General features: G+C 44.0%; 1 protein-coding gene across 1 annotated transcript in view; it reads right to left on the bottom strand.

Annotated features, from left to right (window-relative positions):
- Positions 1–3035: 3035 nt before the first annotated feature.
- Positions 3036–15544, bottom strand: part of LOC132822991 (protein NDRG3-like) — a 144144-nt gene continuing 131635 nt past the window's right edge. Inside the window, exon 16 of the mRNA XM_060836500.1 lies at positions 3036–5179. Coding sequence (XP_060692483.1) covers positions 5010–5179 — 170 coding nt within the window. The 3' untranslated portion in view covers positions 3036–5009. The remainder of the gene's footprint in view (positions 5180–15544) is intronic.

The following is a 15544-nucleotide window of genomic DNA, read 5'->3' as shown; positions in this document are numbered from 1 at the left end:
GTGCTGGTGAGTACAAGGGGTGGTACGCTGCCTCACAGCACCAGGGACCCGGGTTTGATTCCAGCCTCGGGTAACTGTGTGGAGTTTGTACATTTTCTCTGGGTCTGATTGGGTTTCCTCTGGTGCTCCGGTTTCCTCCCACAGTCCAAAGATGTGCAGGTTAGGTAGACTGGCCTACCTGATGAAGGGCTTTTGCCCGAAACGTCGATTTCGCTGCTCCTTGGATGCTGCCTGACCTGCTGTGCTCTTCCAGCACCACTAATCCAGAATCTGGTTTCCAGCATCTGCAGTCATTGTTTTTACCTCCTTGCTAAATTACCCCCATAGCATCCAGGGATGTGTAGGCTAGGTGTATTTGGCATGGAAAATACAGGGATAGAGTTTGGGGATGGATCTGAGTGAGATATCTCTTCAAATGGCCTGTTCCCACACTGTGGGGATTCTATAAAAAAAAACTTCAGTAACATGTCTCCTGTTTCAGCAATACTCAGATAAAAAGAGAGTTTAAGCCTCTATACATCAGAGAAACATTAAGTTTTGTCTCTTAATTTTATATTGAACCCCCTTTCCCGAAATGCATGGTCATTTAAAATCCTCAACTTTGATTCAATCCCATTTCTGGCCTTACCCTTTCTAATTTCTGTAACTACCTCCAACCCTCCAAAAATCTTCCTGTGGCCTTTTCATTTCCCTTATTGTTTCAGCACAGGCAGCCATTCCTTAACCTGATGAAGGGCTTATGCCCGAAATGTCGAATTTCCTATTCCTTGGATGCTGCCTAACCTGCTGTGCTTTAACCAGCAACACATTTTCAGCATTCCTTAACCTGCCCAATTCCCAAACACTAATTTTATTTTTGCCATCTATCTTCCCTCTTTTTTGATGCTCTGTCAGCCTTGTGTTCATTGAACTACTGTCTCCTGGTCAAGCAACGTAGAAATGAATCGTTTCAGTGTGGAAACAAGTCCACACCGACACTCTGGAGAGTAACCCACCCAGACCCATTCCCCTACCTTATATCTACCCATGAATAATGCATCTAGCCTGTTATCCCTGAACATTACGGACAATTTAGTGTGGCCAATTCACCTGACCTGCACATCATTAGACTGTGGGAGGAAATTGGAGCACCCGGAGGAGACCCGGGGAGAACGTGTAAACTCCACACAGACACGCAAGGCTGGAATTGTACTAACCACTGAGCCACCATGCCACCCGTAAACATCTTGATATTAAAATTCTTATCCAATGTTTTCAAATCCTTTGTGGCCTCGCCCCTCCATGTCTCTGTGACCTCTTCCAATCCCACATTGAGATCTCCACATTCCTCTAATTCCAATCTCTTGCACATTCCCAATTTTAACTGCTCCAACACTGCTATCCATACCTTCTGTTGAACTGGGCCCAAATTTTCTCCCAAAACTTCTCCACTTCACTTTCCACCTTTAAAAGTTCTTAAAAATTTACCTAATTGGCCAAATTTTTAAATCATCTGACCCAATACCTTCTTATGGTACTCAAGGGCATATATAATTTTATAATGTTCCTGTGAAGTGCCTTGGAATCTTAAATTACATTAAAAGTGCTACACTCCCTAAATCATGCTTCTTTGACAAAGCCTTTAGTCTACCTATGTTAATTTTTTTTAAATTTCAAAAATATACTTTATTCATAAAATTATTTGGATCTCTATACAATTGGTCATGCCATTCCTGTGCACCCATTACATTGCTTTACATTTGGACATCAAAATTTATTTTCCATATCTACAAGTCTGTACACTTACTGTCCAGCTCTTCTGCTGAGGCGTCAGTGGAGCCCAAATGACTGGGTGGGCCCCCTGTTCTTCCTAGGCAGGCAGATGTTACATGGTGGTCTTTGCCCACCGCGCCTTGGCAGCAGCTGTCCCAAGCATCAGCGCATCCCTCAACATGTAGTCCTGAACCTTGGAATGTGCCAGTTTGCAACTCAGTTGGGGTCAACTCCTTCAGCTGGACGGTCAACAGGTTTCGGACCGACCCTACCTATGTTAATATGTCCTTACGTGGTTTGGTGTCAAATTTTGCCTAGTAATTGTTGCCACTGGAAATGCTTTGGGTAGTTTCCCTACAATCAGGTGCTGTTTCATTGCAAGTGACTGACGATGTATGTCCAGCCAGACAACAGCACCACCTGTTGGCTGTACCAACTAATTGCAGAACACCAGTGTGTTCCAAAGCCATTATCTATGGAAGAACAAACAAGACTGGAACACTTGGTCAGAAGGGTTTCACTGTAAGAGATGAAAGGAACATTTGCAAAAAACTGTGGGTATTCCAATCATTTCATTGGAGCCTTTCGAAGTGATAATCATATAGTTGGAGATTAGAGTTGAGAGTGTGGTGCTGGAAAAGTACATCCAATCAGGCAGCATCTGATGAGCAGGAAAATTGACGTTTTGGGCATAAGCCCTTCATCAGGAGGGCTCTGGCCTGAAATGTCAATTCTCCTGCTCCTCGGATGCTGCCTGACCGGCTGTCATGATCTGGAGATGCCAGTGTTGGACTGGGGTGTACAAAGTTAAAAATCACACAACACCAGGTTATAGTCCAACAGGTTTATTTGGAAGCACTAGCTTTCGGAGCGCTGCTCCTTCATGAGATGGTTGTGGAAAATAAGATTGTAAGACACCGAATTTTTAGCAAATGTTTACAGTGTGATGTAACTGATATTATATATTGAAAGTTTGGGAATGAACAGCAGAGTATTGGGTGGCTGCATGAGGGTGGAACTTTTATTCTTAGTTCATTCGTGGGATATGAACATCACTGGCTGGCCCATCCCACTCACCCTTGAGAAGTTGATAGCTCAGTGGCAAGTAGAATTTGGGAGTCGGGACACCGTTTTGAAGTTTGGCATTGTTGCAGTGGTCCTGATGACTGCAAGATAAAAAGCCTCATTTTTACCACAATGCACATGTCCTATACGAGCAAACAACTATTTAAACACATTAAACGGATGTCACTGCATGAAAACATGGACTCAAGACACAGGAGTCAGTTTTAGCCAGAGCTCTGTCTTTATTTCAAAGCCACCATTTTGCTCACCTCTAGAACTCTTAACGACAGCTATTGTGTCAAATGCCTGCAATTTATTACAACAAACCTGCACACAGACAATACAAGCTTACACGACTAGCTTTTGTGACTGTAGTTTTTAAACTTTTTCAAAAATTATTTTTCAAGCTAGTGCTTTAGCCATGTGGAAAACAAACACAAAGGAAAGCCACACAGGAGATGAACGCAGACACTGATCTCATGGGGAGTGGGTGTAGTTGGCACCCACTGCTGTTGTCTGACTGCACAGTGAACAAGACAATAACGTCAAACAAAACCAAGCTCATAACCTTTAACATAGAAAGCCTGGGATGGGGCAGGGGGAAGCAGAGGGTAAATAAACAACAAGTTACTATTTAAAGGGGCATTTGCAATCGGAGTGGAATGCAAAGTGCTTAGGGGAAAACCCAAGAATAATCTCAAATCATTCCTGTTAGCAGTACGCCACCATGACACCAAATGGAGCCCAGGCTGTAATCGCAAACTTTGCTCAGTTACACAGGGCACTGCATCAAACAAAGGGGCAGGAATGAGCAGGCCACTGATGTAGCTCATTCACACAGATATATAGCTCTAAATGTTGAGATGGGTTTGCAATCTGCCACGTTCCTAATAGCTGCCCAACTCCTAATGCTGAGTAAATTATAACGTGTTAAGTTGTTGGAGCTTCTATTTTTATACTTGTAATGACAGATAATAACTCAGATCTTGAAAGGCATTAGTGACATTTCCAGTTGCTATTTTGCAGCAGACAGATCTCCATTAACAGAATAAGATTGGTGGCCAGTTAATCTGCCATTTCCATTGATGTGGTCAGAGGCAGGAGGGGGTCAGAAACACCTGAACTGCTGAGTATTGCGGCCCCTGAATAACCTCCACGGGAACAGACAGGACCCATGCCTTTTCACAATGGTGAACTTACTGTGGATTCTGCACTACAATGTCGTTGGAGGTTGGAAAGTCAAATGGAGCTCAGGGGCCAAACTCATGAGCTCCCAAGCAAGAATACTTGGGTAAACTTGCCACAGTCTTACCAGACCATAGGACTGCTCTCTCCTTAGAAAGAGGGAGAGGTGGTGGTTTAACCTGAAGATCACAATGCCTCAGGCAAGGGGAGAGGGTGGGAAAGAGAGTTCTCAACCAGTGCATTGCAAACCAGCAATCCAGCCAAGTGAGCTAACTGACCTCCAGGTGGAGAACATGCAGAAAAGCCAGAAAAATACCTTCACCTATATAATAATGCCTAATTGTAGAACTAAAAACAAAAAGGCTGTTTGTTTAACCTTAAAGTCAAACAAATGCTGGAGATACTCAGCAGATCTGACAGTGTCAGTAGAAAGAGAAACAATGAACATTCTAAGATCCACAAACTGTTCCAAGGAAGGGTCATTGTTCCGAAATATTAACTCTTGTTTCTCTCACTGCAGATGGTCTGACCCGTAGAGTACTTCCATCGCATTTTGTTTTTATTTCAGGATTCCTGCTCCTGTGCATCTGCCGTATTTTGCTTATATCCTCTTTTCCATCCATTGGTTCGATACTGGAATGGCGTGGGTTAGTTTGGAAGTACAGGGTGGCATGGGAGGTAAAAGAAAACTCTGGCACTGCCCCTTTAAATCCAGGGAAGACGTGAACGACTTTGGTTAACACACAGGGAACACGGGAATGTAACACGGTGCATTCAGTACCGCTGGGTAAAACATGAATATTCCAAAGAAATGAAATCAACTACAGTGTGAGAGCATCAAACACTGAGTCAGGCATGCACTATAGAGACACAATTGTACAAGGAAACGGGATCTCTGTGGCTGGGTTTCTTTTAAGGCTGTGACTCAGCCAAATTGACGACTTCTTGAATCGGAGAGAGAGAGAAAAAAAAAACGACGTAATAAATTAACGGCTCAAGTTGCGGTTTTAACAGGAAACCTCCATGGTCTGAGGTTGGCCCTGGACAGCGTCACTGTTCCCCATGGCTTCGGCCTGGCTGCTGGTAGGTGGTTGGTTACGGGCAGTCTCTCCGGATCCCACGCTGGAGGTCGAGGTGGTGCGAGCCCGGCTTAGCCTGGTCATGCTGACAGCTGGCACTAGGGTGGGCAGAAGGGGAGGGGAGGGTGGGGGAAGGGGTGGGAAGGAAAAAAGAACGCACGTACACACACATACACACACACAAATACAAAGAAAGTGATTAGAAGGAAAACGCACTTAGTTCTTTTAATGTGTTTTGCTTACAAGCCTGCTGGATTGTTGTTTCCTGGGGAGAATGTCCGGAGTGGGTACCATTAAAAAAAAAATCAAACTATTCACTGGGTTGGAAAGTGCAAGCAAAGCCTCCAGAGATGGATCTGTCAAGTTGCATTTCTGTTCTGAAACTAAATTGCTCTATTAATTGGAAGTACATCGCGTTCCTCCATTACATTCCACCAGCCTAACTTTTCTCTGTGGCTTTGGCATATTGGAAAACACTCCGAAAAATATGTGCCTTTTTGCAATGTTGCCCTCTCACTCTAGTTCGACGGGGACAGCTGATCTGGTCAGCTGCTTGGTGAAAAACTAATTTTTGTTTTATTGTTGGAGTGTTAACTCTTTTTTCCCCATTTCAATCCATTCCTTACCCCCTAGCATGCATCCACAACGCACTTCCCAGTTGGTTTACTCAATGTCAATCACCAATTGGAATCGTGCCTCATTTATCCCTCCTCCAGATCATTACCCCAGGGTCAATGCACAGCGTCCAGCTCCACCCAAGAGCTGACTGACCTAGCTTGGAGAACAACTGCGGATTTTCTTGACCTGTGAGGCTCAGTATCAAAATGCATGGAGCTATTAACAAACTTAATGGCTTGAATAAAATAATTTCTAAATGTGTTCCAAGCCCTCCATTGTCTCGCCCCCTTCCATCTCTGCAACCATGTTCCAACACTTTGGTTACTCAGCTCTGTCTCCCCCACCGACTTCGCTTTATCTTCAACTATCTAGACTCCAAACTCTTGGAATGTTCTCAGCCTATGCTTGTATCCTTTACAATGCTGTGTAACAGCTAATTTATTGTCCAAACCTTTGGTTAAGAGTCCTAAATGGCTTTTGTTTGGGGTCGAGAGTTGGGGTATTGATCCTTTTGGTTCTTGTATAAAGTTCCCTTAAACACATTGATATGTTTTACTAGGTTAGAAATGCCTGGCAGATTAATTTAATTTGTTAATAATTTTAAACTTTTGCTGCAGCTATTGGAGAAGAATTCTACATAAGTGGATTTACCTGATCTTCCGCTTTACAGACTTTTCCAATGTTTGTCACTTTCATACTGTTACAATGTGTGGTTCGTTCTACCCATAGCCCTTCTGAGCTACAGCACTGATAGCCAACAATGGCCTGGCTCAACTAACTTTGAAACAGACTGTGGATCAAACAGCCCAATACTCCATGGGCAGAATCTCCGCATTTGGCCGTTTTAAAACAAAACATACGCATCATTTTGACCATCTCACTATGAACACGGGTTTCTCCAGGAAACTTCCACTAGTAAACTTGCAAGGTCTGCATGGCATTTCAGTGAAGAGATCTCAACGCTACTGCACACCGAAAGCCCCACTGCATCATTGGACGGACTCTGCCTGTAATCTGTTCCTGTTGCTTTGGACAGTGCAGGTCCTAATGATGCAAGGCTTCAACAAAGGATGTCAACCTTGCAATGAGTGTCAGGGTTGGGCAAACAGACCAGAATGACACCTCGGGCTGCGAGGGAAGGAGGGGCTGCACTAAATGGTGCCTCCTGAAAAGATTATGCTTTTGCCCCCAGCTTTTCACATCGCAACAAATTTCTCATGGTCACACGGGCTGTCTGGATCCGAAACACTTTGCTCCTCATTTTTTCCACCTTCTCGTTGCTTCATTCCTCCTCCCATTCCTTACACTCTCTCACAAAGTGCATCTGAACTAGCGCCCAAAGGGCTGCATGTCAACAGCATGGCTCTGGTTTAACCTCACTTGATGATGGGGAAAGAGGGAGGGGGAAGTTGGTTTAATAGAATATGTATCTAGCTGACAGACTGAAACAAAAATTGCCGTTAAATCGTCAAATTCTTCCAAAGTGCTTTATTTTTGGTGAGAATGCTAATGCAGCAGCCAGTGTGTCCACGGTAAAGGGGCACACGCAGTGATGAAATAGATGTCTAGACACTCAGTTTAGTGATGGTTAGTTAGTTAGTAAATGTTTACCAGGACGCTAAGTGAACTCCACTGCTCTTCTTCCATTGGTGTTAGAGCTTGTTTTACAACAACTAACTGAAGAGCAGATGGGTCTTCAGTTTCACATCTTGTCAGAGTCTAATTCTGAACTGAATGCTATCAACATTTACACTCACTGGTCCAAGGTAATTTAGACCATTCTCCCTCAAGGCCAGTCCTGATTCCCTCCAGCCCTGCACAAACCCAACGTGGCAGTGGAGGTCACCAGTGAAATGCTTGGAAAGGTAATGGTCTGTTTGCACACACGAGCCCCAAATTCATTCATGTGCAGGAAGCATCCTGGATTGAGGTGGGAGAAAGAGAGTGGAGGTTTGCAAGATACCCAACACAAATCACATATGCACTTACAAAAATCAGGAAGCGTGTCACAATGTCATTGCAGTCAAAAGAGAATGGTGCCATGCAAGAGGAGCCACGCTTAAACAAACCAACTAAACCAGGCGGTGGCTTGAAACTGGAAAGTGTCCGAAATTTTAGGTTTTAAGGATGGTTAATCCATGCTCAACCTATTCCCTTCACAATCCCATTATATCGCAACATGGTCACACTCCTTCCTTCATCCAGCCCTCCAGGGTCCTGCAAGGAAACTGTGGGAGGTCCGTCTTTTAAAGATTGCTTACTTACCAAAGATTGAGTGTTAGAGTCCCAGAGTCATCGCAAAGTATCTTATATCTACCAACTGCTTTGACTTTCTCATAGCAGGGACACCCATTCACCTGAGGTTCTCTACATCATACCAGGCCATTATCCTCTTTGGCCATGTTTTTGGTTCCCTCCTAACATTGGCACCATGTCTGCTCCTCTTCGCTGATGGGTTTCTAAGAAATGGCTGGTGTTTATATTCTGTTAACCGAGGTTCGTTAACATATCAAACCTTGCAAACAGGCTGCCTTTGGAAACATGCTGTATCCTGACTTGATTTCCAAGCCAGACGGGTTTTCTGGAAACTTTGGGATAAAAGTTGCTGAACTGAATGCAAATGTCCCAGGATGCAGTGGGAGGAGCCACCAAAATAAAAACCCAGCCAAAAATATTCACCAGCAAACTGAGCCAATCCTTCAATTAAACACTTCGCAAATAAGCGGTGCATGAAAGTCTACTCCTGATGATTCAAAGTCAGTGGCTGTGTTAAGAAATAGTTGTTTTGGATCCAACAAGTCCACAATGCCAAAATGGGAATTAAGTTATCTGATACGTTGAATTAGCCAACTTTGAATTAAGAGGAGTGGACTGTCTCAATGTGCTAATTTGTGTGCACGCTCTGAATAGTCTTGTCACTACTAAATGATAGAAAAATCTATGAGCATTAACAAAAAAGAGGAGGATGTGAGACTAATGCAAATGGGAAACATTGAATGCACATAGAGCTACCTGTTTCACTGTGCAGGTGGCTGAGCTGGACGGAAGGGACTGTAAAGCAGGTGGGATGACACACAGGAAAAGAACCAGGTTATTATTGGTTATACAACGGACATTACACACAATACATAACAGCAGACAGCTGGGAGTATGTTGCAAAGGCTGTAACACACAGAGATGGGGTGAGGGGGAGTTGCTGATTTCTATACAGAGTGTTCAGTCGTCAGTTCGAAAACAATGGTGCACGCATGCTCTTGAAATTGCTGGGCGTGCACAACACCCACCCACAATGCACCTCCTACATTCAGTGGTGAAGTCAGTTTCCAGTCCTCTCCTTTGCACACCAGTGCCCACTCTGTCTCAGTGGCTGGACACTGGGTGTTTTGCTAAGGTCAGTGCTTTTCTTCCATTCAAAGGCCCTCTCACACACCCACGTTTGCTGTCACAGTCTCACTCACTGCAACACAAAGATGGGGCGGGGGACCTTTGCAAATCGATCGAGGGGAGATCAGCTGGAGGCCAAAACGCAGTTGCTCACATAGCCAGGAGGACAGTGGGGGAGGAAGGGGCTCTACTGAAAACTAAAACCAGATATATCTGCCTTTGGCTTCATGCTTACATACTCCCGTGTCATTATATAGAGAATACGGAAATCAGAGTGTGTAACAGTGTGTAACATTATATAGAGAATACGGAAATCAGAGTGTGTAACAGTGTGTAACATTATATAGAGAATACGGAAATCAGAGTGTGTAACAGTGGTTCAAACATTATCAAATACAATAAAGCACAGGTTAAGCTTGACTGGCTTAAACACTGAGAACAACTGTGCACATCAGTGAATCTCAGATAACAATCCTGTCATCATAAATAGGGAGAGATCTCTGTGCTATCTCTGAGGCAGGTGTGAACAACATGAATTCTTGCTGCATGTTTTAACAGAGAGGACTATCACGTACAGCATGTTAAGAATAGCAGCTGACAAATAGTTCTGATGAAAGGTTATCAACCTAAAAGGTTAACTTTGCTTCTCTCTCCATGGAGGTGTTGAGTATTCTCAGCATTTTCTGTTCTCATTTCACATACCCAGCATGCACATTTGCTTTTGGAAGAACAGCAAGTGGGACCCTTATTGATACGAGATATTCGTTTGTGGGGTTTTATAACGAAGTAAACTCACTCGGTCCATTTTACCAGGCTTCAAATTTTGTCTTTTCTGCAACACGGAACGTGGTGCCAAAAGGAAGAACACTTCCATTCTTTAACAAGTAAGGACAAAGATCAGAATAAAGTGTGAAAATATAGAGAAACACACACGCAATAATAGAACATGGATTGTTCATTTAGTAACCTGTTGCTCCTTTCCTTTATCCATTCCTAATTTCCTCACGTTCTCTTCTGAAAGCTCCGAGTTAGCTACAGTTCAATGGACAGCAACAGCTCCTTGCTGACTTGCTCAGTGACTCTATGTTCACATGCAACTAAGCCATCGACCAATCGCAGGCATCGCAACGAACCCAACCTCCCTCCCGTGCAGTTTTCAAGCTGTGACAAAGGTTGTCTAAGATTACAAAGGTATCTTGGTCAATTGGATCAATGAGCTGAGGATTAGCAGATGGAGTTTAATTTGGATAAATGCAAGATATTGTATTTTGGTGAAACAAACAAGGACAGGAGTTATACAATTAATGAGGTAAAAACAATGACTGCAGATGCTGGAAACCAGATTCTGGATCAGTGGTGCTGCAAGAGCACAGCAGTTCAGGCAGCATCCAACGAGCAGCGAAATCAATTAACGTTCAGGCCCTGGGTTGTGTTATCGAACAGAGAGACCTAAGGGTTCAGATACATAATTCTGAATCACAGCTGCATCACAGATGGACAGGGGGTTAAGAAGGCATTTCGCACACTTGCCTTCATTCAGAACTTTGAGTATAGGAGTTTAGAAATCATGTTGAGGTTGTACAGGACATTGATGAGGCCTCTTCTGGAGTACTATGTGCACCCTGGCTGGCCTGCTATTGGAAGGATATTATTAAATTAGAGAGGGTTCAGAAAGGATTTAGCACAATGTTGCAGGAATTGAGGGCTTAAGTTAGACAGAAACTGAACAGGCTAGGGCTTTTCTTCCTGGAGCAGAGGAAGTGGAGGAATACTTTATAGAAGGTTTATAAAATCATGAAGATCATGGACAAGGTGAATAGCAAAGGAATTTTCCCTAGGGTGGGAGAATTCAAAACTAGGAGGCCTATTTTTAAGGTGAGAGGAGAAAGATTTAAAAGGAACCATTTTTCCCATGTGGTTGAACTGCCAGAGGAAGTGGTAGATGCAGGTGCAGTTACAACATTTAAAAGACATTTGGACAGGTAGATGAATAGGAAGGGTTTAGAGGGATATGGGCCAAACGCAGGCAAGTGAGACTAGTTTAGTTTGGTAGGTGTGGACTAGTTGGACTGAAGCATCTGTTTCCATCTGTATAACTTATTTAGTGAGGTTTGTACAAATGAATGGGAATCGTAAACTTATTTCTGTCTCCAATCTGGATGACTGCACAGAATCTACATAATCAGCTGAGACCAACCAAATGGGTTCGAGCTGGGTACTTTCTGGCTTCACAAACTCTCTGTTTCGGGGTCAGTTAGCTCAGTTGGCAAGCTTCCAACGTAGTGTAGCTTCCATTCCCGTCCCATGAGAATCCTACCATCTCAACCTTGCTCCTTGCCCGAATATGGAGGCCCGCAGTTTAAATTCTCCATCAGTCATCACTCTCTCTAGTGAGACAGCAGCCCTGTGCTCCTCTGGGACCTTGGCAGTGTTACCTTTACCTTAATGCACCGGTGGCTCCATTCCAAAAGTTGTACCAGGGAGCAATTTAAGAATAACTGCATCCCATGAGGGGAGTTCAATAACTGATCCGCAATACGTTTATTCAGTTCCCCACTTCCCAGTTTACTTCCAAAGCAGAGTCCAAAACACTCCAGCCACTCAATTCTTTACAGCATTTTGGAGAAGTAGGAGTCAGAGCAGAGAGTGCGTCTGAGGAAGGGAAGGGGGAGAAACTGAAGGTTGGAGAAGGTGGTTTGGTGGAATAGGACTAAGAATTTCGGGCGGGGTCAGAGGTATCAACGAGAAGGTGGAATGGGGGAAAGCAGGGAAACTGATGGAGAGTGGCCTGAGCAACGGCTGGAAACTGGAACTGTGTGTGTCGGGGAAAGGACTAGACTGGGGGAATTGGGATAGGGAGGGAAGAGAAAGTGGGTCAGTAGAGAGGGAGAAAGAAGATGAGGGGCAGAAAGAGACTGTGGAACTGGGGTTGGGTGAGAGTGTGAGAAAATGGGTTACAAGGTGTGAGAGTGTAGGAAATAAAAAGGATGAAGATGAAGCTTTCTCCTGCGTTACACAGCGCTGTAGGAAGTGACACCCTGCTGTGTTCACTTGTTACCATCAACAAGATTTGTTATTGTGCGTTACTTTAGTTTTTTCCGACTGTCACTCTTATTGAGTAAGAGTATGTAGAATTCCCACAAGTTGACTAGAAACATAATGCTGATTGCATAACACAGCCAGAGGGTGCCGTATGTGATAAAGCATTTTTCGAAAGTCTATTATTTCAGAAACACACATCTTGACCACCATTACTTGTCATCAATGGTCAAAAACGACATTCTCGGGTTTGTTGCAAGCGGGAGAAGCTCAAATCATGACAAACTGAAGCACGTGTGAGAACCCACCACTGACAAGAATGAAGCAGAGCCCATTGAGATCCAATCTGAGTAATATGCTGGCACAGACATTGTGGGCTGAGTGGCCTCCTCCAGTGTTGCATCATTCAACCGTGATGTCGTCCTTCAAAGCACATTCAGCCTCTACTCAGCAAGTAGTTGCTTTTCTACAAACGTGCACTTGCATGAACAAGTAATTCCTGAACATTAGCCAGCGTCCTGGAACTGAAGCAGGAGAACACAAGTCCAGCGCAAATGGACTGCCCCCTCAACAATACACACTGAAATGCCTTGGAAGCCACCTGCAACAACTTTGATTAAACCAGTCGGGTGTGCGGGTAACACATGCACAACTGCTCAGTGAAAAACCTGAGAGCAAGACCAACGTCAACTGAGATACGAGTGGGCTTCAAGTGAGGGTGAGTGAAGGAGCAAGTGAACAGGATCGACCGTGTCACAAAAAACCCCACACAGCTTTACTCTGAAACACAGGTGATTTGGTGGTGGAAAGACAACTTTTGATGGTGCAGTACAGCCCATTGTGGATGTCGAAATTCCCAGAACAATCAACGACATAATTCTCGACAGCCAACAACTAGGGCTGGGTGATGGGCTGAGTCTGGTGTGGCACAAAGCAAGAGATTTCACTCCGTGTTAAAGCGACGATTCCAGTAAATTATTTCTGTCTGTGTGTAACTCTCATCGTAAGTTTAAACACAGTGTATGTGTGCACCTGTGTGCCTGTGTTTGTGTGCGTGTGTGTGTGTGTGTGTGTGTGTGTGAGAGAGAGAAATTGCTTAGCATGAAATGGAAGTGAAATTACTCAAGTGATAATGATTCCAATCTTCCATCCTGCATTGTTCATTATTTCCCTTAGAGAGAAAAGAACTGCAGATGCTGGAATTTACTAACCAGTTTCATTCCTCCCATTGGCCAATCAGGCCGTACTTTCTGCATGTCTTTACCTATCCTCACCTCATCATCCTGTCCCGCCCCCACCCCCTTTATCTGCAGCTCCTCTTACACCCACCCCCAGTCCTGAAGAAGGTTTCCACCTGAAACGTTGACTTTCCACCTCCTGATGCTGCCTGGCTTGCTGTGTTCTCCCAGCCTCCTGTTTGTCTAGCTCGTTCATTATTTTAGCTATCATTCAGATTCTCGTTAAAACGAGCTGATGCTTTACATCTCAGTGAGGGTTTTACCATTTAAGTGTCAGCATGATGTTTCTAGTCAACTTGTGGGAATTCTACATACTCTTACACAATAAGAACGTCAAGCACTGGCCTGAAACTCCACTCTGCCCCCTTCTCCCTCAATATCCCCAGGGAACTGGCAGGGCGGGATTTCAATCTGACAATCCTTCTGACCAGTCACTACCTGCTCGGCAAAGTTTGGCTAATTCTTTCAGTGAGTTTCCCACTGATTCTTCCAACGATGCCCACAGACCCCCGGGGTTGAAGGGAGGAAGACTGGCACAGTTAAGGAGGACTCTATCACCTGCACCCACCTCAAGAGAACTATTTGTCACATGACTTGTAGAGGTCTGGTGCCTCATTCTCTTTGACTAACTTAAATCCTCTTCTACGGGTCCTGGCAACTCAAGTAGGTGTTTATCTCTCCAAGCCTGCTCCTCTGTTCAATTAAATAGTTGTTAGTTCACAACTTGAATACGACCGAATAGAGAAATATTTCGATGAAGCTTTGGGCAAGTGACATACATTCAGACTCAAGACACCTTCTCTACAAAGTAAATATGTTGAAACCTTGCGCTGGACGTGCAGAGGGGCCTATAGGCTGTTCTTATAGAACAAACCTACAGTTTCTTATGGCTTTTGCCAGGGCATTAACTCAGCCAATCAGAGTTGACTTGCCACCCAGCCTTTCCTTCTGAGATATAAATTGTCGTCTTCATTTGAAATTTGGCATTCTTGCATTTTTCCTGATGAGCACAAGACAAAAAGCTTCAATGAAATATCCCCCTTTTCAGTAGTATCCAATCGAATCCATATTCCAGCAGCATCTACCCACCATGTGGTTGTGTGATTCAGAATATCAAATGTAGTTTTCAATTGAACCCCATTTTAAAACAGCCTCTTGGAAAGAATAAGGTTCCAAATTTTCAACAGCACTTGTGTCATGGACCGTTCCTGACATCACCCTGAAAGGCTTCATTCTAACATTAGTTCCTCTCTCTGCCTGATCTCGATGACCTTAAAAACATCAATTAAATGACCCCTTAATTTTCCATAATACATTGGTATGAATGAACAATAATCAACAATCGCAAGGAATTCCAACCCTGTCTGTGTCATAACTTAATCCTCTCACCATTTTATTTAAATGAGTTCATTGACACTTAGGATGTGTGTAAGGAGAACATTTCTAATTGTCAAGGTGTGACCCCAGGATGTTGGTACTGAGGGGGGGGGAGGTTTGAATTCCTCGGTACTGTTGAATATTGTTCATTTACAGAGGAACCTTGATTATCCGAAGGACACAGGTGGCGATTATTTAGTTTGGTCAATCAGATTCTGGATAACGGAATGCCGGATAACAGTTTAGCCGAGCATCGGGACTTCGCGATCGTGCCGGATAATCCGATATTGCCAGATAATCGAGGTTCCTCTGTATACGAACGTATTATAGAACATTAAGGGGTCATTTAATTGATGTTTTTAAGATTAAAGTAAATATTACATATTTTCATTCCCAGTTTGTAATGTGGCCTTATACAGAGGCCTTGGTGAATATAGACTGTGCATGTTGTATGCTGGGGGGTACTGGGGGGAGATATTAGGAATGGGGAGTATCATTGTGGGTGAAATGTATGCATTTTTTAACCAAACCTCCTCATCCCTTCCACAAAGTCTTTACATTAAATGCTTCTCAGAAGTTACACACAGACAGACGTAATGAACTGGAAATACCTCTCGGTGCTGCAGTTTGCACTTTACCTAAGGTTCTCTGATCCTTTGTTGGTCAGGCAGTGAAAGAGCCTGGGGTTGGAGGGTGCGTGTGCGAGTTTAATCAGGCAGAATAAGAACAAAGCTACATGTGTACTCTCTGTCCCATGCAGCAAACTGCAGCCTCAGTCAGACCATCAATGGCAAGCATCACACTAGG

Source organism: Hemiscyllium ocellatum, chromosome 15 (genome assembly GCF_020745735.1).
Source record: "Hemiscyllium ocellatum isolate sHemOce1 chromosome 15, sHemOce1.pat.X.cur, whole genome shotgun sequence".
In the NCBI taxonomy this organism is placed as follows: domain Eukaryota; kingdom Metazoa; phylum Chordata; class Chondrichthyes; order Orectolobiformes; family Hemiscylliidae; genus Hemiscyllium; species Hemiscyllium ocellatum.
Note: the sequence above shows the minus strand (reverse complement) of the source record. Positions and strands in the feature narration are given on the sequence as shown.